The sequence below is a fragment of the Acipenser ruthenus genome, chromosome 26 (assembly GCF_902713425.1).
Source record: "Acipenser ruthenus chromosome 26, fAciRut3.2 maternal haplotype, whole genome shotgun sequence".
Classification (NCBI taxonomy): Eukaryota; Metazoa; Chordata; class Actinopteri; order Acipenseriformes; family Acipenseridae; genus Acipenser; species Acipenser ruthenus.
Window position 1 is genome coordinate 23,429,561 of NC_081214.1, and position 27,065 is coordinate 23,456,625.

Genomic DNA, 27,065 nt, shown 5'->3' on the forward strand with positions numbered 1-27,065 from the left:
CAGGTGTGAACCCTACTGAGAACAATGGTAACAGTTTAAACTTGCAGCCTGCAGACCACATTGCTGTTCAGAGTAATTGCTGTTTTATACAGTTACTCCATTGTACTCCTCTCTCAATATTTGCCTTTCCTTTACACTTGCTTCAAAAGCAGAGCCTGCATCACTTCCCTTCAGACACAGCTGCAAGCCTCCCAGCCTCCAGGCAGTAGAGAACCACACAGTGCCTTTCTCTTACTGTACCCCCAATTGTTAATCAGCAATAATAATACTATGAGATCCTATTCTCCTTAATCAGTGCAAAGCTATTCCAATATTGAGACTGTGATTGGAACTTCCGATAGGGTTTCCATGCAGGTTGCCAGGGAACAGCGAGTATTGCACCCATCAGCCACCAAGTCGGATGCTGCATGCTGGTACCATATATAATGTGTGTAAATATTTATATGCAGTGTGTGCACATTGTCCGTTTCACTGTTCTGGTGCTCTTGTGTAATGTAACTTGTATACTGCATAGAGCTTGGATCAGTGATCAAAGCACATTTTCATACCATTTATAAAAGGGTTCCTGTCTCATCTACAGTATGGGGCACGCCGACAGTAGCTTCTTTCTTTACGAGTTATGCTGTTGTGATCTGCCATCGTGTCTAATCTATACGTTTGCAAGCATTGTAAATTAAGAAAAGCTGTCGCCCTCTTGTGGTGGAGATCCAATACTGCAGCAGGGAGTTCTGAGCAGCAGGCAGGTGTGGGCATCTCTCAGGGAAGGTTTGTTTGGACCCGGGGTCGTGTAGTTTCGATTTCCAGTCTTGAAGCGTTTACTGCACATTTGTTTTTGTATGAGAAAAATAATGGTCCAATTTTTGCACTGAAAAACACTGGCCAAATTCACAAGCATGAGATTTAAAAAAAAAAAAAAAAAAAAAAAGTCCTATAAAGTTAATATGCAACCTCCATAGCTGAGTATAAGCAGGAGTCTCTAGTGATGCACAAAAAAAACAAAAATAACATTTCTGAGAAAGGGGCCTTTTACCCCCACGGGGGCTCCTTACCCCCACATGCCACTCCAATATATGTTCACTCAAAAACACACGTCACTCAAACGTTTGAACAATTCAGAATGATCTTTTATCAACAGCATTTTAATTCATATAACACCATCAAGAAGGGCTCTTTTTCAACATCCCTGCGTATATGATGACGCTCTGATGGGTTTTCTGGTGTGCGTTCGAGGCATAGTGCTGAATCTGGAGGAGAAACACAAATAAAACCAACGAGGAACAGTATAGCTTCTGAGTGCTACCATTGAGACTCCACTGTGACTGTGAATTAAGAGTCTTTCATCATCCAGCCGACATGTGGGACAGTTTGAAATGCTGCTTTTTTTAAAGAAAGTCAAAAGGTATAAAGATTTTAATCTTGGAGACTAAAATACCTAGATCAGGCATGGAAATAATAATAATAATAATAATAATAATAATAATAATAATAATAATAATAATAATAATAATAATAATATTAATAATAATAATAATAATCTAGGCTATTTAGTATTGAACAATCTCATTTGTTACAATTCTGTAACTTTAACTTTGTCATTTTTCACTGTACACACTTTTTCAGTCAAACTACAACACAAGCGAAGACTGTGCTATAGCTGCCCTTGACAAACTTACATTAGGGCCTAGCTAGATAGTCCCTGCTAAATAAACTTCTCCTAGTAATACCATACAAAGTGTCATATTTGTGTTAAAAAAAACAAAAAACCTTCCTAGCTTGAAATTTATATCATAAGGGAGTAAGATTCCTCCTATAGGCCTCCCATAGGCCTCTTACCCCACCCTACCCTACCTTTGGGGAACTCTTGAAACTATGAAGCTGTGTTGGCATTAATCATCGTTAACAGTGAATATAATTGAGAAGGAGGAACTGAAAGCGCAGTTCATCGTGAAGGAGCCCATTGTGAAGGTGGTGATGAGGTCCTGAAATCAGTTGATGTGACGGACTGATAAGCCAGCTTGCCAGCGGGTAGAAGAGAGCCACAATACCCCCGTGTATCCCTCCCTGCAACACCAGCACATGGACAAGGAAGTCGTGTGTGTAGCTAAAAGGATTGGAAAAAGGGGAAGCTTTTCAAGGCTGTCTCACTTCTTTTTTTTTTTTTTTTTTTGGCACAATTAGCTTACCTGTCCGCGCCAGGTGGACATGAAATGCCGTTAGAGCGCTCACAACAAGGAAGCCTGAGTGACTCCAAGCGTGCGTTTATTATTTGCATAGTGGAGTGCACAGTTGTTATTGTGTTTAATTCTTTTTTAATCTGACAGTTCTTTGTAAACCCACAACGCCATGCGCCCCACCCACGCCTCTGGTTAGATATAATTCACAAAGCTGCATTGTATCATCTACCCCCGTACTTTCTGAACACTTCAGAGCTGTGCACATGCGTGTACACCTCCTATGAATCAGTTTCTTTCAGCACACGGTTTGATTGCTTTTTAAAATGAAATTGATTGTAAAAAGCTATAGAAATGTCATTCTTTGCTATAAACGCGTCTATATGTTTTCCGCATCCACGGTGTTAGTTCTGTCTTTGTGTGTGCTTATCAAAGCCACTGAGTTTAAACTGCCAGTGCAGCGCTTCCCAGCCTTTTTCAATGCAGGCTCCACCTTGGTGTTTGGACCACTAGCATTTTTAAACTAATGTATATGTATATGTAGAAAGTACCGCATTTATATAACGTACCTAGCTTAACGAGATCCCGGGGCTCGACTCTTCGCTACCAGTTCATCAAGGAATGTTCAGGAAGCAATGAGAACACTTAAAAAATGATTGGACAGTGTTTCCTGAAGTACTGTTGACAGAATCTCCTTTTGGCATATAGTCTTGTGAGATATTAAACCTGGCTGAATAAACCCATATAATAACATGTAGCTGAATCGATCATTCCAACTACGGTACAGTTCACAAGTCAAGCTACAAATACAGCCTCCTTTTGTTTCACATTTCTATTTTGTTGTGGTTTAATAAATATTATGTTTAACCGTCAAATGTTGTGAAATAACATGTTTGTGTGGGGTGGGGCCCAGAGGGATACTTCTTAAAGTAGCCTGATGATTTGATTGAGTGTGTTTGAGCGCAAGCAGTGTGTGATCTTATTTCAGAAGTGCGGAGGCCTCTCTCTCTCGGACAAACAGCCTCAGTCTGGGTAGAACACACTGAGGTAAGAGATGAGGACAGTGTTGTGTCATGAGTGGAAGATGGGAATGTGAGACGACTCTACCGCACAGCTCGACATCCCTGAAACGCTGCTGAAGCGAAAGGTACACTTGAGTAAAAGCGCAGAGACATCCGCAGCCGACACATGTTTCCAGCTGCCATTCAGTTAAAAAAAGTACAGCTAAGACGTTTCACAGCTTCAGTTCTTTTGGAGTTCTTGTCGAAATGTAAAAACCGCAGCCTCTGTATACAGACTGATACCTTTTCCCGCAGCAATGCCCCCATTCAGAGGTCAAGCACAGGCATCAAAGCAGTCTTGATGTGGTCAGCCGCGATTGGACTTGTTTAATCAGCTAGCTGCTTCAGAAACGGGTCCCTGAACGTTGCCTGGTGTTTCATTGGCCAACAGAGAGTGGTGTCAGTTGTGAGCTACTCTTTATATGGAACTGGTCACAAGGCAGGAGTTTACTGTGCAGGGTTTGCAGGGCGAGGTGGATTCTGCATGCAAACTTGGTGCAAGTTGGGGGTAGGATTTGAATGATCTCATTCTTACCTGTGGTACCTAACTTCTGCACAGACCATAGAGCTAAAGAGAGTTTCAACATGCTTGCTAACTTCACCACCCACACACCTACACACCCACCTACACAAACACCTACACACACGCCCACTTAGACCTACACACACACACACCCACCTACACACACCTACACACACGCATACGCACACACACCTACACACACACACACACACCTACACACCCACCTACACAAACACCTACACACACGCCCACCTAGACCTACACACACACACACCCACCTACACACACCTACACACACGCATACGCACACACACCTACACACACACACACACACCTACACACCCACCTACACACACGCACACGCACATACACCTACACACACACACACACCCACACACCTACACACACCCACACACCTACGCACACGCACATACACCTACACACACACACACACCCCTACACACACACCCACCTACACACACACGCCCACCTAGTCCTACACACACACACACCCACCTACACACACCTACACACACACACACACACAGATAGCCGCTCTCCAGCGTCACTGGCACTCGGTGACATGCAGCGACACATGCAGGTAGTGAGAAGGTCAGGTAACTGTGAGTGTTTCCAAGCATGACAGCAGATATACAGCTCCCAGTTTGTAAAGCATCCAGGAGTGTAAATATTACATTTCACTTACAATTCTGCCCTAATAAGATACCAGTTGCAAATGTTTCAGAGCAGTTAGTAACTGATTGTGTGAAATGGACAGAAAATATCCCACAGTGTGAAGCTTCCCTAATTCCTAGATGCAAAGGAGCATGGCGCTCCTCTTCGCTTTGGGGACTCTGCTGTGCTAGGACAGACAGCTGAACTTGTTCTTCCACTTGTTTGAGACTGGCAGCTGGCACAATTAGCAGTTGAGAGGGGAACTCCCTTTTGTGTGGGTCATGTGGCTGACTTTAGTTCACCAAACCACTCTCGCCAGGGTGATATAGAGTGGATCCTGCTCTCCATGGCATGCTGAGTGCAGCTGTGTTTTCTACATAGACTGTGCCGACTTGCTTAGTGCTTTTGACCAGTCTGCTGTATAATATGCATAACACTGGCTGTACTCACAAAACTACCAAGCAAAAACTACAGTCGGACGGTTTTCCCTAAAACATTGCACTGCCAGTGGTCATGGCAGCAATTTAATATTGGCATCGTGGCTTGTCATACTGGAAACCCCTCAGCATCAGAATTAGTCCTTAGAGATTTTAGTTAGGAAGGTGAAACTGTAAGAAAGCTTACTGTACGCAGGCTGCCCCCTGTTTTAAGGGTCAGGGTTAAGCAGGGTGCAGAAGGAAATCCTGCACTGGGACAGAACAGGCACGCCTAGCATACATACAGTACACAGGCACACAATAACCCAACATCACTGCATTTGGCTCTGAAAGGTGAAAGCGCACTTCTTCATTTTAATTCTTTTTTTTTTTAAGACACAATGGTCCCTTATGGAAGCTCAGTATTGAACGCTCTCTGTTTTCAGCTTGGTGGCCTTAACTCTGACTCCCCTCTTTGTTCAAGTTCAGGGGCTTGTCAGGGGAATTCCGAAGACACCTGTTGTGTGGGCGGAGACTTGAGCTGCAGCCAGCCAATCCGATCAAAGAGTGCCTCCACTAGCCCCTCTCCTCCTGTTTAAAACAGTATTTCCAGACTTGTCTGGAGAGAGGAGAGTGACAGTGTGTGTGAACCAGTTCCTTGCTGCACGCTTGACTGTCTGGGAAGCAGAGACCAGAGACTGCACATGTGTTAGCCTTTCAATTCTTCCACAAGGTAAGACATTTTGAACTCATGAACTGAACTTGTACTTTTAAATATTTGCATTTAGAAAGGTAAGCACATACACTGATATTAAAACGCAGTGCATTCTTCACCTTATATAAACAACTGTAGTTATAAGTATACAGTAAGTACAGATAGGCTGTTATTACAGTGACTGTAGTTACAATATAATGCTTTTGTAAACTGAAGTGTAGTTTAACTGCAATGCTCTGAGAAAATGACATTGTGAAAAAAGAAAAACACTGTGAACGGTTCTTTCCTTTAAGACACCAGAGAGCAGTTCTGCATATGAAATTCAAAGAGTGTTCTGATGAATGCCTGTGGAGTTCTGGGAAGGGTTTGGTCAATGCAGATGGAGTCTGGTTAAAGTCTGCAAAGGCGGCATCCAGCACACAATCTGCGCCTCTCTGAGCCTGGCACAGTAACGTAACATCGCATTCCACAGAGACGTGCAGCAGCAGCCTGTTAAATATGAAGAGCCGACACCTGCAGTGTTCACCAGTGGAGGGCGCAGTCTGGCTCTTCACTGAATACCTCTACACAGTGCGGGTTTGAATTCTCATCATTACCGGATGGAAAAACACTCTCACTTGAGATACAGTCAATACACAGATTTGTATATGGGTGTTAATTGGATGTTTAGGGCACTGTTTTAGGATGTTGTAACTGATACGTTTTTCAAGCCGATTAAAAGGGGAAGTTGAATGTTATTTCTTGCAGAGCCCCAGCTGCTCAGATCGCAGTGAGAGCCAGTGCAATGGACCTCTCTGAACTCACAATATCCCTGCTGGTAAGTCAGACTCTAACCTGAGCTTCATGAGCAGGACATCTCCAGCATTACAGCCTTCCCACACACCATGCAGGGTTAGGGCTTTCAAACTGCAATGTAAAGACACATGGACACGCAATATCATTAACAATCACATGTTCTAGATATTTTCAAGCAGAGACGTTGCACTGTAGCTGTTGTTTGTTTCTGCAGGTGTGATGCTTGGTGACATTTTATCAAATGAACTGGGGAGCTCTATGGCATGTTTCTAAGTGTTTGCTGTCTGCCTCTAATCCAGCTGTTAGTGTATTTACCGCGGACGCTTTGCTGTGTCCGGTTATACAAAGAGAGTAAGAGAAAGAACACTCAGCTTGGTTATGAGAACGCCACGGAACACTTAGAAACATAGTTTAACTAGTCATTACATCTAAATTAAAAAAAAATACTTCATCTGTTTTTTATAGTGGTTTAAACGTGTAGAATGCTTTGCGAGATCTCCGCGCGTATCAGCGATAGCAGTTGCTGCTGGTACAACCCCAACACTAAACACAACGTCTGATATAAACGAGGATCCCTCCCAGACAGTAAAAACGCCTGCCTGTACATATTAGCTTCCATTATACCGCACGGCGCTGTACTGCACTGTAGAGTATTGAACGGTGTCCGTGTACCTGTCCGTCTCCAGGTGTGGTGTGTGCTCTGCGGCTCCTGCTCCAGCTGCAGTGATACGCAGTACCGCGCCTCTGACGGGAGCTGTAAGGAGTGCCAGCCGTGTCCCGCGGGTGAAGAGCCCCAGGAGGTAAGATCCTGGAGAAGGGTGTGCGTGTAGCAAGGAGGGCAGGATTGTACCGCTGCGTTTAAAACTGAATAAACCGGACAAGCGTGGCATTCCTGAGCGGTGTCAAAACTGTGGAAGAATGTGAACCTGAGCGTGTGAACGTGCAACCACAGCCTTGAAACATGCTTTTATAATCAATTCCATTGCCTCTTATTGGCATTGCAATATGTATGATAGACAGCGGAGTGTTTTCCCCTCTCCCCTCCAGGACTGCGGAATTGACTCTGGGTGGCCGGTACAATGCGTGCCCTGTGAGGACGGCCGGTACAGCGCTGACCGGGACTTGAACCCGTGCTGGTCCTGCACACAGTGCCACGTTCAGAACCGGGAGGAGCTCTCCCCATGCCAGCACACCGCCAACGCCAAGTGTGGCCGCTGTTTAAAAGGGTAGGTGTTCCAACTCCTGCGGGGGAGGCTTCAAACAAAAATTTCCCTGCGCTGTGATTGAATCTACCCTGTTTGCGCAGCGGGACGCACACCTGTAACAAAGTGCACTCCCTGCACCTCAGCGCCCCCTGCTGGTGTGACCCTGCCCCTCTTCCCTTTCCTAGGTTCTTTGAGCTCAAACGCACAGACGGGGGGTCGGAGCTGGTCTGCATCCCCTGTGCCGGCACCGACGTGATGAGCCGCAAGGAGTGCCAAGGTACCCATCACTGAGGGGCACGGTTCTGGGGTGATAAGGCATGGCTTTTTAGTAAGCTCAAAGAAGTATTCTATAGTCCCTTTCCAGGATTGCACCTGTTTCATGTTGCATGATAGAAGTATGGGATATTTTCACTTCAATGAAGGACCGTTTTCAATACTAAATATGGTGAAGTGGAAAACCCAGGCCTGAGCAACAAGCAGAGAAACCCGGACGAAGCAGACACACAGGCACTGGGAACCTGACAGCAAGTTTAACCCTATCCTGCATTGAGTTCAGTACGCTGGACATTGAATTCGGAGGTGCAGCCGTGTCATTTATGATGTTCAAATCTTTGCCTGCATGCATGCATGCATTTGTGTGTGCATTGGGTTCAGCTGAGACAGCAGGGGGCACTTCATCCATATAATAATACAGGTGTGGAATAGCTGCAGTAGATTAGCAGCTCAAACACTCAGTGAAATACTGCCCTGGGGCTGGCGCTGTGCAGAACACCGCGGTGTGCTGGACAAGCTTCTCAGGTTCCTAAGAGCTGTTGTGTGCCCCCAGTGACGGAGCCCCCTGAGACCTCCATGGCTGTGATCGGCATGGTCTCAGCTGCCTCCACCTTCGCACTGGTGCTGCTGCTCTGGATCCTCGTGTTCATCACCAAGCAGATCAGTGAGTTAACAGCCTGGCCAGACACAGAGACACTGCCCAGCACAGACAGCTTGAAAGCAGATCAGAGACACAGAGACACTGCCCAGCACAGATCAGAGACACAGAGACACTGCCCAGCACAGACAGGTTGAAAGCAGATCAGAGACACAGAGACACTGCCCAGCACAGACAGGTTGAAAGCAGATCAGAGACACAGAGACACTGCCCAGCACAGACAGGTTGAAAGCAGATCAGAGACACAGAGACACTGCCCAGCACAGACAGGTTGAAAGCAGATCAGAGACACAGAGACACTGCCCAGCACAGATCAGAGACACAGAGACACTGCCCAGCACAGACAGGTTGAAAGCAGATCAGAGACACAGAGACACTGCCCAGCACAGACAGGTTGAAAGCAGATCAGAGACACAGAGACACTGCCCAGCACAGACAGGTTGAAAGCAGACCAGAGACACAGAGACACTGCCCAGCACAGACAGGTTGAAAGCAGATCAGAGACACAGAGACACTGCCCAGCACAGACAGCTTGAAAGCAGATCAGTGACACAGAGACACTGCCCAGCACAGACAGGTTGAAAGCAGATCAGTGACACAGAGACACTGCCCAGCACAGACAGGTTGAAAGCAGATCAGAGACACAGAGACACTGCCCAGCACAGACAGGTTGAAAGCAGATGAGAGACACAGAGACACTGCCCAGCACAGATCAGAGACACAGAGACACTGCCCAGCACAGACAGGTTGAAAGCAGATCAGAGACACAGAGACACTGCCCAGCACAGACAGGTTGAAAGCTGGGTTGTTATGAATACTGATATTAGTGTAGAACGGGTTCAATGTGACCTCGAAGGACGTGGAGCAGGGCTGTCAGTTTGTATAGTACTGTAGGTGTGTTGCTGAATTTCACTCCCGAAGCCTTCCCTGGAGACAGGAGTTAATCTTAAACACTGAAACACTTTGTAGACTAGCGCCAGTGAATCTGTGCCGTCATGGCTGCCCATTGACAGTGTTAAAAAAACAAGTGCATTAGAGAACCATTGACCTGCCTGTTTCTGACCTGTGCTCCTGTGCTCGTTGCGTGCAGGACGAGGGTACAAGGGCTCCCTCCAGCCCAGCAGACTCCCGGACCCTCTAACTGACCTCATCACTCAGTACTCGCCAAAGGAAGTACAGCCTCTCCGACAGGAAGTGACCCCGAAGGACCTGGAGCAGGGCTGTCACTGTCCGGATGACTCCCCCAGGTAGACCCTCGCAACCTCTCTGCCTCCTCCTCCTCCTCCTCGCTCGGATTAGATTATATGTTTAAGTGCTGCAGTGTACTAGGGTAAAAGCTCAGCAAACTGTTCAGCATAGTGCAAGCATGGTATGCACGCAAAAGTATTACTGGGCAAACTGTTTCTGACTTTTCTATACATGGCTACAGAATCCTACTTGTTTTATAACTGCACTGCTTCTCTCTCTATATATATTATATATCCGTATCTCTCCGCTCAGATCACTGAGCTCGCTGATTCCAGAGAAGGAGACCCCACCCCATTCTATTGTCATCAATGTCACCACCAATATCAAGCCCCCCTCTGAAGGGGAGGAGCAAGAGTGGGGGGAAGGGCCGGGTGACACCACCCTGTTACAGGAGGAGGTGAGAGGACAGCCAAGTCTCACCTGACTTTCTTTCAACACCGGGTGACGCTGTATGCCATCCACAGAAGTGAAGACATTTGCCAAAGAGCAGTAAATTGGGACAAACAACACCAGAGTAAATATCGCTCACAGTATAGACTGTAAACACATTGTAACTGCAATATCAGATGAAAGCGCTAGTACAGCATTATTATATTTGATATACATATATAAATTTGTTTTATTAACGGTTCCCATGCCCTACTTTCCACTAGGCAGGAAGTCTACCAGACAGGAAGGTGATTTCAGGCCTCCCTTCTAAACCCTGCCCATTTATGTTCACGTGGAGGCTCTTGGTCACCATGGAAACAGTCACCCTGCAGAGAGAGGAAAAACACGGACAGGGTTCCGAAGGGAGGTGAGGCATCACCTTCCTGCTTTAAAGGCAAGCCCACAGTACGATGAAATAAGCCCAGCTCTAGCCTTTACAGAACGAGAAGGCAGCACACTAGTGTATTGTACCCTAAAGGTATATTTCATATACTGACACGCTCTTGTGTTCCCCACAGCAGATGGAACACCAGCTGGAGGAGATCTGCAGATTAGCTGAGGGTATGTTTCCATATACAGGGCAACACAAATCTCTATCTGTAAGTAAAAAATAATAGTTACTTAAACGACATAGCTGAGATACGATCGGAGATATGAAAGGAAAGCAGGTTTATACGTTTCAGAATGGTAAAGTGAGAGAGAGAGAGAGAGAGAGAGAGAGAGAGAGAGAGAGAGAGAGAGAGAGAGAGAGAGAGAGAGAGCTAGGGTCAAGCAAGGCAATTAGTGCTTCCTGTCTCTTTTTTTTTTTTTGGTGGGCTGTCATCAGTGCTAACCCTCACATTTCATTTGGGATTGACTGATGTCTCTGCAGAAACCCCAGTGCAGAGGGTAACAGAGCATATTGAGGAAAGGTTACAAAAGTGCATCCTCCTGGGCACAATCAGTGGCACTTCTCAGTGTGAATTAGCAGTTCTGAAAACGCTGAGCTGACACAGCCCTGTGCCTCACCCAGTCCTGTCAATGCAATCCACTTCTTTTACCAGAATACAAACAGCCATTGAAATGCAGATCTAGTTTACAAAGGGAGCCCTGGGAGAAAGCAGCACAAAATGACATACAACAAAAAAAAAAGTTTTGAGAGAGTTGAATAACTTTTTCATATTCAACGCTATTGTGTGATTATTGTATTTTCCTTGATCTTATTTTGGAATTGATCTCGCATTCTTTCAAATCCAGCGACAGAACGACCGGGAGAATTGTGCTGTTCCAAATTACACAGCATTGCAGTGCATTGCATTGTATTGCAAAGTCATTCTCTAAAATGATCTGCTTATTTGAGGTTTCCCATACGTTGTGCTTGTTATATAAAAATAAATAAACCTTAGTGGAGTGTTATAGCAATCAAATACATACACATACACTGCCATCAAAATAGTACTGGAAGATCCTCGACTGTATTAAATAATAGCTTTAATTGAGGCCCCTGTGTTCCAGTGCTGTCCCGTTACTCGTAATTTGGTAGCGGATATAGTGCCCCTATATGCTCAGCATTGAGCATGGAAAGAACACTGATCCTAAAGCAAGGCTGTATGATTGAATCCTGCCCTAAGAATCTGAGTGAATGGCTTGAGATGATAGTAAGCGAATGCTCTTTCCTCCCCGCAGGACAGAGCCTGGAGCAGCTGGACTATGACAGTGTGCATGAGCTGTCTCTGCTGGTGGACTCTAGGGGGAGCCGGGCTCTGCGCAGGCTGGGCTGGGCTCTGGGGGTCCGGCCTGACATCCTCAATAACCTACACGGGTTCCAGGAGCTCTTCGAATACCTGCGCACCTCCACCTACATGCAGCTGCCAGAGCTGGCCCGCGCCGCTGCACGCATCCACAGGGCAGACCTGGTCGACAGGCTGCACCAGGGCCTGGCCGCCACGGAGAGGGCCCCCAGGAGCTAGGGCCCGCCCCCTCCCACTCCTCCCTCTCCTCCTGCACACAGACAGGTGCTGGTGTCTAAGTGTGGAAGTTACACAGCTTCTCAGGAAGCAGACCCAGTGACAGAGCTCTGCGTTTTATTAAGACAGACTGTGAAAGGAGAAGCAGTTATTCAACCCTTCATACAGAAAAAAAAGACACTGATGTGCAATTTAACACCTTTCTTTCAGATAATGCATGTTGATGATACAGGTGTCCTTAACTCGTTATTATTTCCCTCTACTTCATGTTCTGTTTCTTGTCTTGATGCTTTCACTGTAGCCATAGAAAGCACCCTGACTCAATGGAAGGGTACGTTGACTTAAAAGAGGTATGACGTCAGCTTCCTGTCTGAAAAGCAAGCACACTTCAATTTGAATTCATCACTTGCTTTATTTATTTTAGGCAGAACTAGAAGTGGATCTTGGAATGCACTGGAAGTTCTGTCCAAGCGTTTAAAGTTCTAGAATAATCTTGAGACTGCATGCGTTTTTATTTATTTAAGGTTTGCACTGGAACTTCGTTGAAGAGTTCATAAACCATTGCATAAAAGACTTGCTTTTGAATCTGATTGTGTCAAACATTTCACTGATTTTGAGAAGAGTCATTTTTTCCTAATATATCTGCTGGTGTTTAAAAGCCTTAGTGAAACAAAACAAAACTTTGATGTTACAGCTCAGGGGGTTACTTTGTGAGCTCTTAGGAGCTTAGTTGTTTATTGCTAGTTTTGTAAAATTAGCAAATTGTTTAAAAAATAAAAATGTGCAAGTTAAGCACTGAAGTAAATAGTTTGTAAGAAACAGTGAACACTGTGGGAATGGGAGTCAACCAGTTACCAATAGACATAATAACTACCTGTTTAAAGATAGAGAACAAAATGGAGACCTAAGTTCAAGAAGTTTCTAAATATAGGTTTACTGTGCTGGGAAAATTGCACATAAGATAATTGCTAATGTAAGACTAAGGAAAGGACCATGTCTCCTAATGTGTTGATCTTCTGAGTTTACACTTTGCTGTTGTTGCTTGGTTCTGAGCATTGTCAGGAAAGAGTTTCAGTTTAATGGTTTTTGTAGTGAATTTGTACAGATGTTTGTTTTTTCTTAAAGGCAGCTCTTTTTCATGGTTCTCAAGCCACTACAGCCACACCTAAAGCCTATAGAGAAAGATATGGGGTAATTGGGTCATACAATTTAAAGCTGCAGTACCCCATATTACACAGAAAGGTTATTCGCTGATGCACGTTTACCACAGTCTTCCATGGTTTAACCTTCATTGGGTTTAGAAAGCGGCCCTTGCTGTCCAGTTTGTTTACAGTGTGTTTGTTTACATTCCCCAGTCAAAGAGTGTTTTGGCAGTCAGGGCAGAGTATTGGAAAACAATTTTCTTGAATTCAAGGTCTCGCAAAGTTTTATAAAGTTTTAGACTAGCTCATAAAAAGGCCTGCGTGCTTTCTGAGCCTCTATCCCGTCTGCCTGCCTGCCTGCCTGTCTGAGTGTTAAGTAACACAGCGCTCCTGAATATTTCAAACCCTGGGTAACTGAGCCCCGAGCTCAGCGTGTATTCCCTTATCTCCCATGAAAAATGAATGAGGCAGCTACAGCCTTAATGTGCTGTAATGGAGAGGATGGGGAAGGGGGGAGATGGTGGTGGTGGTGTGGGGGCGGGTATCAATGCTGGTGCATTGCAGGCCTGGAGAGAGGTCCCATCAGCACACCCATCCAAGACCTCCACTGCATCTAAACTGTACTGGCACCAACAGCGGCAGAGTTCAGCTCTGGGGTTACTCAATAGTTTAACTACTGCAAGATAACTGTAATCACACTGCCACTGCAATCTGAGATGCTATGATAATGTTGCCAGCTTATTCTGCACACTTTGTCCACTGTATTGCAATTTAGCTGCACTTCATAGCTGCAATTTCAGATTCATTTGTACAATAAGAATAGTGACAGCGGCTAACAAGATTGCTGTTAGGCTGCAGTATAACTACAGTGCTGCAACTGCAGTCTAATGCTGGGGATCCTTGTTTCTATCTTTTTCTGTCTTGGTCCTTTTTGTACATGTTTTTTGGTCAGATGATTCATTGTACAGCAGCATTTTGTATCTGTGTATTGTGATGACATGCCTCCTGCAAACTGAACTTGTGAAGAAACTGTTACTTATTGTGAATAAAATGTACATGTTTCCTTTGTAAATCAATTGTAATAAATAAGTGTGTCGATCATGTAGTGATGTGTAGTCAGATTAATAAACAGACACGACACACAGGATATCCCTCTCGCAGGCACATCGGAGCGTCATCTAATACTTGGGTGAAATATGTGAATTTCCCTTTGATAGAAGTATTTCCCATCTCAGCCTCACATTGCAGGTCATTTGAATAGAACTGTTGTTTCCCGTTCCCCTTTAATTCAATCACTATCTTTGTGGTAATATGTTTATTAAAGGTGTGCATTTGTCTGAAAGACATGAGAGGCTCTTCGCGCATGGTCCTGCTGCTGGGCTGCCCACGTCACCTTGCCCACTCAGACTCTCATTTCAATACGAATGAAACATGAAAGGAAGCACAAACAAAGAATCAGACCCTTTTTGTTTGCCCACAGATAGCTTAAAAACAAATGGAAATTCTGGAAAAGCTCTATATTTTTACATCAATAATGAGTGATTTCCATTACAATACAAAATGACCCCAGTTCAATTATTACATTTGCAATGCACAGTGAAGGAGTTAATTTAAAACTTGATTTGGATATTCCTTATGGAAAGTAGCCCACGCCCATTATACTCTGTGTTCCTCCTCGCTGTTATTTTAAACAGTTGTTCAGCAAGACGGGCAGGCCCACAAAGGCTACCTGTTTCACAATATATGAGCAATTAGGCATCCTGAGTCATCAAACCACCGAATGTACACAAATGAAAAAATATAGATTGTGCTTTCTTTCCAATCTCTCCTTCTCCTGTCCATAGCAGCCCCGATATAGAATTTTACAAAGAGAACAAGGGAAATGAATTTAGACCATGCTAGGGGAAAGTCAAAAGGGTGAACGTCCATAAAGAGTAAAAGATGGATTACTTTGTTATTGTAAAACAGGATAAGCCGTGCTGGTCCATATACCAATATTTACCTTCAGTGTGCGCCTGAAGAAGAGACCTTGGTGATTGGAAAGTTCATGTTATAAAACTTATCACCAAAAATATAATATGCTGTTTGTCTTTGTATAATAAAGATTGGGTAGTTTTGCAACCTAAACTAAAAGAACAGCTATAGATAGATAGATAGATAGATAGATAGATAGATAGATAGATAGATAGATAGATAGATAGATAGATAGATATTGTGAAATGCTGTTCTATTCTTGCAGTATTCTAGTACTGTAGTGTTGTAAGATTTCTATAAGATATCCAGTGAAGCAATTCACAGTTTAGATTAGATCTGATGAATGGGACCGTGTATGGGACGCAATTTGTAACAGAGTATGCATGTACGTTGAGGAGAGTATTTTGGTTAATTATACTGCCATTTAATGAGCAGAGGTGAACGCTCTACTGTTTACAAGGCCTGGTTATGAGGAGGGCTCTGAGCACCCTCGTTGCCATGGCTGCAGGTACTCATCAGCTGCGAATGGCACATACAGTCTCTGAATTAAAAAGGTGCTGCTTAACGGTTTGAGATAACATGCAAATATAGGAGATAAACGCACTTCATATTCAATATTAACAGACCCGATACTTTGTATTGCTATGCATCCCAACTCAGTACATTCAGGTTACAGTGGGTTGGAGGGTTAATTTATTTCTTACCCTTTACTAAAGTACTATCGCTTTGGTCTTTTCGTTGTGCTAAATTGATGTTTTTACAACCCCCCCCCAGAAAGGACTGCAAACTCACCTGCTACCCGCACATAACCAGTTGGCGGCGCTCTCTCCCGGCCTCTTCTCGAGTTAACCCCGTGCTCGCTCAGTGCGCGCTCCCGGTCAGTCGGCGGAAAATCAGCTGAAAAGATGGCGGAGGGCGCGACGTCTCTGAAGGGACTGCGAGCACAAATGGGTAAGAAATACAATCACAACAAACAAATATTAAGTTAATTGTATCTCTTGAACCCAAGCGACACGCTCAGACCCTACTTTTTCATTGAACAAAGCGAGGGTTTAAAGTTTAAGCGAGATTTGAAAAGTCGCTGTTGTTTTTTTTTTTTTTTTTCGACAGAGAGGGGGTGGCTGTAGCCGGGTAGAATGTATAGGGCAAATAAAAAGTTTATTAAATCGTTATACTTGAATTGTAGTCTTTTCTTTGCCGATCGATGTACTGTTTGTAAACACTTAGCAGGGCATTGGAAGGGAAGTTGGGGGTACAGAGGTAATTTGGTATATTTTTGATGTCAGTGACAGTTACATTTAATTTTGGTGGCACAGTTGACAGCCGGCGTCTGGCGCCAGGCTCGTGATGGAGATTTATGCAGAGATATTACAAGGGTGGTGTTGTAAATAAATAAATCCATATTAGTAACCAATTAAGAAAATAGCATTAAGATTCATCTGTTCCTGTTTTGCTGGCAGTGACACAGTCGGCTTCCAAGCGATTCAGGGACTGAAGCAAAACTTAGAAGGTTGCATCTGCTAAAATTGAATCGTATACTGTATTGAATGTAATGTAAATACTACTGTGTCAGACCGACAGTAGCCTATTAGTTCAGTCCCGTAAAGCCTTCATACAGTCACATTGCAATTGGAAGTATTGCTTTGTGGTTGATGCCTTTACGAATTGTTCTTTTTATACACTTTACATTTGATTAAACTCTTCCGATTTTAATATTGTGCATGATTACCTACGGGTGGTACAAGTGTGTGGCCTTCGCACAGTTTTTTTATACAGCGATTTCTGTTTTTACAAGGTTTTCATTTTCATGGCAGTCGAATTGTCAGCCCCCAAGCAATAACACGGGGCTGCTGACTCTACCTAACACAAGAATTTCATATTTTTAATAATATATGACATTGTAGTTGGTAAATACTGCCGCGTGAATGCATGTGAAACATTAGAGGGATGTATTAAACCATTGACTGCGGGCCTTGCAGTTCAGCTATAAAAAAAAAAAAAATTAAAAAAACCGTATGTGATCATATTTCTTCTGTAGAATATATATTTTTGTTGTTTATACCGCTCGAGAATAGAATACATAGGCAGGGCATTCAGGTGTGTGCATGGTTTAATAATTTCAAGAAATAAAAACAACTGGTTTAACAAACTTATTTTTGTTAAATACCTTCAGTTTGAAGCAGAGCTTTATGATTGTACTGTCTTGCCACTCATTCAAAGACAGGCAGACATGCAAGTGTCTAGAAATCAGACTCCCAGTTTTAAACTGCACATTAACATTACAGTTTTATTTGATCTCTGGGGTCTTCCTTGCATAATGCTAATAAGATTACAATTAGGTGCTAGTGTAATGCACAGTGTGTCACCCATATATACTTTATTGAAAAAGTAGCATCATTAAACCAGGCCTGACTTAATAGCTTAATATGTAAGAAGTCCTGCTTTGAAATTCTGTGTCGTACTCTTGTGATTAGACTGTCTCGTTGTGGGCATATGTGAGTTGTTGAGAAGCTATCTCTGTTATACAGTTCCTGTAAATCTGAAGATCAAAAGCTTATCTATAAAGCTAAAGTTTGGGTGTGTTATTGCTATCGGAGCATAGCAGTTTCGCTCCTAAAATAAAAACTGGGAAGTGACAGAATGTTACCAGCGGTTCACAGGAAGTGGAGGGGATCTGTAGTGCTGGAGGCCTTTATAAAACTGCAGTCTGGAGCCAAGAACAGTGCTGCTTTGATTTTTTTTTTTTTTTTTAAGTCTGTCTGTCTGGAAAGTGTATACTGGCTGTTTTCTAGCCCTGAACAGACCAGCCCTGACAAACTAACAAGTGCAAAATGAAAACAAAAACAAGTTCAATGTGCCTGCAATTGGGGGTGATGGTGTAGATTCATAACAAGCTCATGCAGTTCTACAAATATAAACCGGTCTAATGAACATGCTTTGCCATCAGCCTGGATGTAGGCTAGCTTAGTCATCTGGTGAACACATTGCTGTTTGCTAGATCTGAGGCATTATTTTAATCTCAAAAGATTTCATTTACATACATAATTTTATAAACGGTGGCATGTAATTTGCTGTACATGCAAACAGGGCCGTTTCAGAAATGTTGTTTTTTGAGTTTTCAAAATGATTAAGCTTGTTCATGTTTAGGGTGTTTATGGTAATGTTAATCGCCGTCATCAAAGTTCTATGTTAACAGCATCAATGATGACATCTGACACTGCCATTACAATGCAGCGTTTTACACTTCTTAGCTGGATACCAATACATTTATTTATACTATAGCAATACATTGTCGGCTTCAGGTGGATCATATTGCAGAGACATTTTGCATTATCATTTGCTCCTTGGAGTAAAAGTGGATTAGTGCTAGACTTCTAATGCTGTCACAAGTGAACATATTTTGGTGATCTCATCATATTTTGGTTTTATGTGAACAGTTGTCTGCATTGATTTTCAGAACAAGAGGTTGAGTGTAGTGTAATCACACAGACTTTTTATGACAATCTGTTGGTATTAGTTTGGAAAAAAAAGTACCAGGGAGCTGGTAGGGAAATTATTCATGGAAAATTGTACTCTTGCACACACCTGAACTTAATCAGACACGCCATGCATCTTATGCTGAGACTTTAAAGTTTCATTTTCAACCTTCTGGTTTCCTGTTTGTTCTTTTTATCTTTTTAAGTGCATTGAGATTTAGTTGTTGGTCAGTATGATATAAGAAAGTTAGTGTGACTGTATGTGTGATGTAAAGGAATATAACCAGTTTTCATCTCCCAAGTCCGAACCTCACTACGGCACTTACGTACACAATAATAAATGACTGCTTCCTGCTGTTAGTCACGTATGATCATCTCCACTGTGCTGTAAATAGCACTGGCTTACCACTGAGTGAATGTGTCCCCAGTAATCCTGTACAAATCTGTATTGTGTGTGAGCTGCTGAGCACCGTGCTCGCTGTGGGCGGCTGCTGCTGGGTTAAAGGCTGCATTGTTGGAGCACAGGCGCATTCACAGAGGCAGCTGCATTACGCGACTTCCTGCTGGATAAATCAAGTCAAAGTTTCTGCAGGAAGGTCCTCAGTGGATGAAAAGAAGTGCCTTTAGGCGCGCAAAAACATCTCTGTGGGTTTGAAAGATTGGATTCATAATGGATGTTCAGATGCCCATGAATATGTTCTTCAGAGTTTTACTTATTTCTTAGTTGAGTTGGTTTATTATCAGATTGAAATATTGACACTGAGTGTCAGTTCTGTTTGGAGGCCTGTATTTTGCTTTGTCATCTTAGTCTTTTGTGGTAACACATGTAAATATTCTCATGTAAATAAGTTAGTATCATTGGAACAGGATCACTGGCTGCCACTAACCCCTTGTTTGAATGTATGCAGTATTTTGTCTCTTACGCTTATTGACCTAGCTACACCACAAACATGGTTAATGCAGCATGTGAAAATACACATCTGTTTAAAATACTTTAATAGTTTCATAAAATACTTTGCATTCTCACTTTGAGTACCAATGTTCAATTAATTAAGCATATTATTATTATTATTATTATTATTATTATTTAATTTTTCGCTCTGACGTTCTTTTTAACAAACAGTATCCAATAGTTGTTAATGCCATGGTGATAGCTTGCCTGGGTGCAGTTTTTCTGTTCTCTGTTTTGGCATTGAAAGGACAGAAGGTACAACATGTATCTGGTTTTGCTGGCAGGTTTTGTAGAACCCTGTATTCCTTTTTCATTGTGTGTTTCTGTCTCCTATGTCAGTAAAATATCTTTCTGCATGAACTGCAAGCAGGGAAATATTGACTGCAATTTGCACATGATTGAGTAGTGTTGGCTTGTAGCTAGTTTTTGTATGGAGGCTATTTCTGTACTGTCTGCCCTGGTTGGACCCGGGGCCTTTTTGGTAATATGCAGCTGTCTCTCTTCTCTACATAGGTATTTAGGCTGTGTGTGTTATAATCAACCCCATTTACACTAGCATTATGGAAAGTGTGTGTTCTTTCCTTGCCCCTAGCATGTGTGTTTGTACTGCTGCATACCTAACTAAGAGAGTCTAGCTAAGCTCCTGCTGATTGTGGGTGTGTCACTACAGAAGTACGTGGGTTTTTTTTTTCATTTAAAAGATGCAAAATGCCAGATAAACTATTAGATTGTGCTGGTAATAAATATTTTGTTATCCCGTTGTTGTTGTTGAGTATTATTATTATTATTATTATTATTATTATTATTATTATTTTGTTGAAATTTGAACCTATTGCATTATAGCGTTGGTTGTGATTTAAAGTATGTTTGTCAGTTGTGTTAAGCAGCAGTGTGTTGGTGCAGGAAAGGTCGCTCTGCTCTAAAACAGGATCTGTCTTAAACAGCAGCTTCTACAGTCTGCACAAATAATACCATTGGTCATGGCAACAGTTGCTATGCAGATATTAGGAAAGCAGAGTTGTGGGTGAACTTTGCGAGTTTGTCTCTAAGCCGTAACACGTGATGATGAGAGTCGAGTCATTCTTTTTTTCTTTGTTTATTGAACTTCGGGAAAACAGAACACAATGTGTGAAATGGAGAACCATGTTGCAGCATTAAAAATACATGTCTATAAAACCAGCTATATAATTCTTTGTGGGCATTTTAACACTTTTGTAAAGTAAAAGGGCTGAAAGCAGTGGTGTCTCATGCTTTATATCTATTAATCAGGTATTGTGGTCTGTACTGTATTTGGCTTCTGTCAAACGCACGCACATTAATCATGTACTTCTACCTGTCAGAGTGAGAGCCCAACACCAGGCCTGAAACCACTGTCCTGGTCTGTGCCATGGAAAAGAAGACTCCTGTTGCATAGCAGTGTTCCATTCATTCCAGCTTTTACTATGATCCTAAATCCACAGTGTAGGGCCTAATAGATAATGCATTTGCATGTGTCTAATTGCCATGCTTGAAGATGGATTGGCTCAAGATGTTTTTTTAAGGTCCCTTTTCCTTGTCTGTCCTTGTTCCTGTGGGACAGTAATGCAGCTGACATTTTCTCATGCAATTTCTCTGGGAACAAGCAGATCGCAGTGGTCCACATGACCCTCTGGCATCTTGCATGCTCTGTCTTGAAATTTGAAGTAAGCCTCCACATTATAAATGAACAGGCATAATACTTACCAAGCTGTACTTTGAACACCAAAAGCTATTATTGCATACACTTACAATGTTAAATATCTAATAGTATTTATCTTGCTAGGGGGCTGGTTGATGGGTTATGTTCCTATTAGCGCCACCCCCCTTTCCCATAATGCACACTGCCTGTTCTGGTACTGTAGATGGAGCTGGTCTGGGTCTGGTTCTGGAGGAGATTGCCTTCTCAACTTCCCACATATTCCCAAATGCTTTGACTTTCAAACATCAAAAGGGATCAACCATTAAAAAATCCAGCAGCAAGTTGGTGGCCAGGGGCTAGGGCTCTCGTCTCCGTGTAAATAGCTGTGTAATTTCTCCCCGGCAAATGAAAATAGAAAATCAATGTGTGTTTCGCTGGTAATCAAAGGGCCATTTCATCCGTTTATTGTGCTTTGGTTAACAGCTAAAGTATTTGACCTGCAGCAACTTCCGTGTGATTCAAGCCTTGTTGTTCAAGTGATCCGCAGAAGCTTTTAAAAGATGCAGTTCCTTAGTCAAAATTGGTATGTTTTAAGATTTGTTTTTGAGTTTTATTTGAAGACTTGTTTATTTAATAAAAAATGTTATTCTTTAATCAGTAATTACCACAAGCAATATAGTCATGAAAGCTGTGAATTCTACATACAGTGGATAACAAGGCACATTTAATATGAATATTGTGGTCCTAGTTTAAACCTTGACCATTTACAGCCCATATTGAAAGATATGCAGTAAGTATTCAGCCAGGTCTGGGGGGGTTTGTTCATGGATTGATTTTGTGGCCATGCTGGACCAGTTCAGACTCCAGAGTTACCACTGCTGCTCTTCTGAAGTAGAGATTGACATGTGATCTTAAATGTACAGATTATGTACAGTATCTTCCTAAAGAGGAGATTGTTCATCTCGCATATTAAATGTTATGTAAATTAGCACAAAAAAACACATTCCCAATATTTCCACTTAAACACATTAAGACACTACACAGCATATAACACATATTTACATACATGCACTCTTCTACAGTACTGAGAAAAAGAAAGCTGTCACAAGCAGTTTAAAAAACCCAGGGTTTGTTGTTTGGCTGAGGTATTTGATTCATCTACTTCTAACTATAAAGAAATGAACTGCTACCATGCACTGTGGAGTTTTCTGTTTTAATCACAAGCGTACAGTTCTGGGAAATGGCTCACTGATCTATAGGGGGGGAATGCAGCATTACCAAATTGATCCGAGGTGGTTCGATAGAAACTTGCTTTACAGATTTAGTTTTCAAAGCTGAAAATGAATTTGATTATTATGTCCAGCTTCTCAAAACGTGTCTTGGTTAAACATGTTTCCAGTTTGACTTCTTATTAAATTCATAAATGGTTTCAGTGCATAAATAATTGGCGATCTGTAAGTTACTGTAGCAGTCTTAACATTTTGTTATTGTCAATTATATGGGAACCCTAATCCCCAGATGGTGTACTTTTTCAGAGTAGTTACTAGTAATTGCTCTATTGAAGGATATCATTTGGGAACCACTTGCATAAATCTGATTAAAATTGTCACGATGACACAAGAGTCATGGTGACCTACTGTTTAAAGCACATAACAGAATAACTCCTATAAATCTTACCTAATACAACGTCAGACTGGTTTTGTATTTATAACAATGCTTATATTATGATAAGCAAGTATTTGATTTCCCATAGCTGTTATCCCTGTGCGTGTGCTTTAGGTACACAAGGGATACCGCCCTAGTGTTACTTGTCAGCCCCTCATTTATTACCACTGGAAATGAGGACAATGACCTTGCTTGCAGAAATTATTATTAACGTTTGGGGTGACCTCCTCAAAGAGAGCCTCCTGCTGTGGTTAGCAATTATAAAATGACACACTGTGACTTTAACTGTTTTTCTCTTATTGTTATGATTTTGGTTGAGGCCAGGTGGAATACAGAATGACTATTTTAGGGGGAAACACATCCTTTTCGTGTTGCTGAATTAATCCGAGGTATTGAGCCTAGCTGCAGGAAGTGACGGGTGAGGAGAGCATTGTTTCCAGGCACTGCGTTACTGAAACCAGGGTCCCCTGGAGTCAGCTCAGATCTGCTGAAGCAACATTGTGCTGCTCAGCAGTTTAGAGCTCCTGGCATGATCACATGAGGCAAGACGGCGTGACTGAGCTTCATGTCCAGGGACACAAGCCAGAGGAAAGGATTGTTGCTAAGACTGAAACGGTTGCCGTAGAGATTTTGCTTTTCGTCCTTCCTTCATACTTCCTTCCTCTCTCTCTCTCTCTCTCTCTTCAAAACACTTGGGGGATCGAGCTAGACACTTGGTTCATTTGTTTGTTTTAATCAGTAGAAAACCCATTAAGGTAAAACCTTGTAGAAGAGAATTCAGTTTTCTTCAGATTTTCAATTGAAAGCAAACGGGGCAGAATCAAATGGTTCCAGAAAGGTAATGTTTTCCTTAATAATTTTGAACGGTGTGGAAAATGCAAACCCAGCTTATCTGCCATTTTTAATTTGCTGAAAAAGACGCACATTCACTTTTAATTCATAGTAATTATTACAATGGTAGATAATAAAATGAAATAACTTTTGAGCAATGTCCTGTCCTCCTAGGGGGATCTTGCATTCAGGTGCATGAAATGGCCGTCCCTGCTTGGCTTGAGAGAACCAACCAGATCACAGTCCAAGGCGCTGTGTGTCCAAGCCAGATATGAACAGACCCATTTATTGTGCAGTTCAGATCTGGTAGTTTATCAAAACCCTTGACAGAATTCAGTCGCAGCTGCACACTATAGTCAGAGCTTCTTTCCGTTTTCAATGCCTCTGTCTTTTACTCTAAGTTTGTTGTGTTTATTTATTTCTCCCTTGTTTGGTGCTGTTTGCAGTTGCTGCAGCCGAAGCCCAAGCCGAGGAGAGGCGGGGCCAGACTGGAACCAGTCCTCTTCCAGCAGCGTCACCGACAGGAAGCAACACTAGGACAGGCGCCAGGCCAGGTATTCATTGTATTCATTTATTTAAAATGCATTGTGAAATATTATTATTATTATTATTTATTTCTAAGCAGACGCCCTTATCCAGGGCGACTTACAATTGTTACAAGATATCACATTATACATTATTTCACATTATACAGATATCACATTATTTTACATACAATTACCCATTTATACAGTTGGGTTTTTACTGGAGCAATCTAGGTAAAGTACCTTGCTCAAGGGTACAACAGCAGTGTCCCCCACTGGGGATTGAACCCACAACCCTCCGGTCAAGAGTCCAGAGCCCTAACCACTACTCCACACTGCTGCCCTATAACATCTGTTGTTCCTCCGTAACTCCAAACACTACATTATGAACTCAAATAGTTTGGGCTAATGCCTTTAGCGTAAGCCGAGTTGCAATAGAGATGACCAATGAAGCCCCACTGGTAAGAACAGTTTACGTTATCGACAAAGTGAGTCTGGTAATTTGTTCTTGCAGTACTCGATGGAGCAACACTAAGGATAGACGACAGGCTGAGGGTGGCTAAGGAGAGAAGGGAGGAACAGCACAAGCAACACGGTAACTCCCGTTTTACATAATATGCTGCAGAATGGTGACAATACTTTTGTGTGTTTTTTTTCTCTTTTGTGTTGGACTGCTATTCACAGGGACGGGTTATAAGAATTAGACTGAGCTTCCATTTGAACACATGGTCTCCTGGCTCTTTAATTAACATATCCACATTGCCCATTGCCCATTGTCATATATTTTGGGGGGGGAAATCTAGACTTCAATTTGGGATCAATTTCCTTTCCCAACTGGTGACCCTTACCCCACGTGTTGCACAGTGTGGAGTGCAGAGCATGCAAACAGATGGGGGTCATTAACAAACACGTTGATTAATTGGCTGCCTTGGTGTGTGTTTCGTTTCCCTGTCTAGCTGCTAGAGAAACCCAAATACTTGAACGAGAGAAAAAGGCAAAGTTGCTGTATGAGAAACAGATGGAGGAGCGACAGAGAAAGCTGGAAGAACAGCGGAAGAAGGAGGAGCAGCGGAGGTCTGCAGTGGAGGAAAAGAGAAAGCAGAAAATGGTGGAGGAGAAGGTAGGAAGTCTTCGGATCCAGCATTACCCTCCCTGCCTAGCCATTTCTATTGAAGAAAGATCAGTGTACTGTATGCTTAAACATCAAATGAACATTCGGTAATGTAGGATAGTGAAAGATCGAGAAACTGGTTTTAAATCACCATTACCATGCAGATTTCATGTCTGTTTTAGAATCTAAGAATCAAAGTGTGTTCATTGGTGCTGTATGTTCCACTTCTCTCTAGTGTTTTGTTAGGCAGGAAATTGGGAAATGTTATGATTTGCATAGAACAGGTCGATCTCATTTCTCAACTAGAATATAACTTATTTATTTTAATAAGATATATAAGTAAGGATGGGGGTTGCTTGTTTGAATAAGTTATTTGCAATGGCTTAGTCTTTGCATTTTGTTATCAGTATTAAAGTTAAATTAAAATGATTTCCTTCCTGTCAGGCATGCAAAGTAAGATCGGTGTCTAGCAGTGTATCATGTCTACATTTGAACATTTAGTGCTTAGTTTAGCTTTTTGGGGCTTGAATAACATCTGAGAGATTAAATGCATATTTGAATTTGTACATCATGACTAAGGAACTCAAAGACAATGGTTGATCACTTGACATTCAACGCAGATAGCAGGATGAGGTAAAACAGCTACAGGGAAGAAAATAATTAAAACTCACTATTGGAGGAACAGAATTTTGAAGCTGCTTACTTATTAAGGTCCATGTACATCCTGGGGCGGAGCAGTGACACAAGCCATCTCTTGCTTTTTAATAGTGTTGTTTGATCTGTTAACCACAAAGCAAACAGACCATATGTCATTTTTCATTATGACTCTCTATAGATGGTTAGAAATGACCTGGGCCAGAATCCAGGTTACAAAAGCCAGTGTTCTGGAAAGAATAAGCTCGCTCAGCCACCAAGAGCTCCCTTCCTCCCCCGTCCATCTCAATCTCTCTCTACACTCCCGCAATCACCCTTGTGGCACAGCAGACTTTTGAGGTAGCGTTCTGAATGCAGCTCTCTGTAACTGCTTCTTGGCATCTGTAGGAGCACTACGAAGCAGTGATGCTGCGCAGTTTGGAACGCAGCCAGCGACTGGAGCAGAGGCAGAAGAGATGGTCCTGGGGTGGAGCTGTGACTGTGGAATCTGACAGTAGAACTGGTAAGGAATACAAGTATTACATTTATTTTATCATTTCTTAACCTTTTATCCTGTTATATACTGGTATATACAGAAAGAGACTGTTGAGAGATGTTCAATGGCATGCAAATGTTTCATTGACTGTATACTTGTGTATATATATATGTCAGTTCTTCAGGAATTGTACCTAAATCCAAGGGTTGCTTATGCTTTCAGGAATAATTTGCTCAGTTCTAGTGATCTATTACCAGTAAATACGGCAGAAAGCAATTCAAACTGTAGCAGATTGTGCTCGGTTGTTTTTCTGCTGGGTGCAGAAATGTGACATTAATCTGAAAAGTATTGCAACGTTCTGGCCAAATAGCAGCCTAACCCACAGAAGCCTGATTTGAATTGTTAATTGAAAAGCTCTTGAAAGTAGGCTATTAATATTAGCAAGCTGAATTTGTAATTGGAGTCTGAATTTGTGAGGTGATAATTTGA

At 42.5% G+C, this 27,065-nt stretch overlaps 2 protein-coding genes across 17 annotated transcripts in view; both read left to right on the forward strand.

Moving 5' to 3' along the window:
* The first annotated feature begins 5,467 nt into the window (after positions 1–5,467).
* LOC131701744 (tumor necrosis factor receptor superfamily member EDAR-like) lies at positions 5,468–14,358 on the forward strand. 2 transcript variants are annotated; one of them, XM_059001509.1, is made up of 10 exons: positions 5,468–5,579; positions 6,309–6,378; positions 7,043–7,156; positions 7,404–7,582; positions 7,747–7,838; positions 8,388–8,498; positions 9,583–9,739; positions 9,993–10,137; positions 10,688–10,730; positions 11,835–14,358. In XM_059001509.1, exons 2-10 carry the CDS (start codon positions 6,346–6,348, stop codon positions 12,116–12,118), a joined length of 1,158 nt encoding a protein of 385 aa, XP_058857492.1. In that variant the 5' UTR covers positions 5,468–5,579; positions 6,309–6,345; the 3' UTR covers positions 12,119–14,358. The 2 variants fall into 2 exon arrangements, with proteins under 2 accessions (XP_058857492.1, XP_058857493.1); XM_059001510.1 differs by having other exon boundaries at positions 10,691–10,730.
* A 1,712-nt stretch (positions 14,359–16,070) lies between these two features.
* Positions 16,071–27,065, forward strand: part of LOC131701738 (ensconsin-like) — a 28,082-nt gene continuing 17,087 nt past the window's right edge. For all 15 annotated transcript variants that reach the window (XM_059001471.1, XM_059001472.1, XM_059001475.1 and 12 more), the window contains exons 1-5: positions 16,071–16,182; positions 24,259–24,366; positions 24,851–24,931; positions 25,293–25,456; positions 26,489–26,603. In XM_059001471.1, the coding sequence (XP_058857454.1) occupies positions 16,137–16,182; positions 24,259–24,366; positions 24,851–24,931; positions 25,293–25,456; positions 26,489–26,603 (514 nt within the window). In that variant the 5' untranslated portion in view covers positions 16,071–16,136. The remainder of the gene's footprint in view (positions 16,183–24,258; positions 24,367–24,850; positions 24,932–25,292; positions 25,457–26,488; positions 26,604–27,065) is intronic.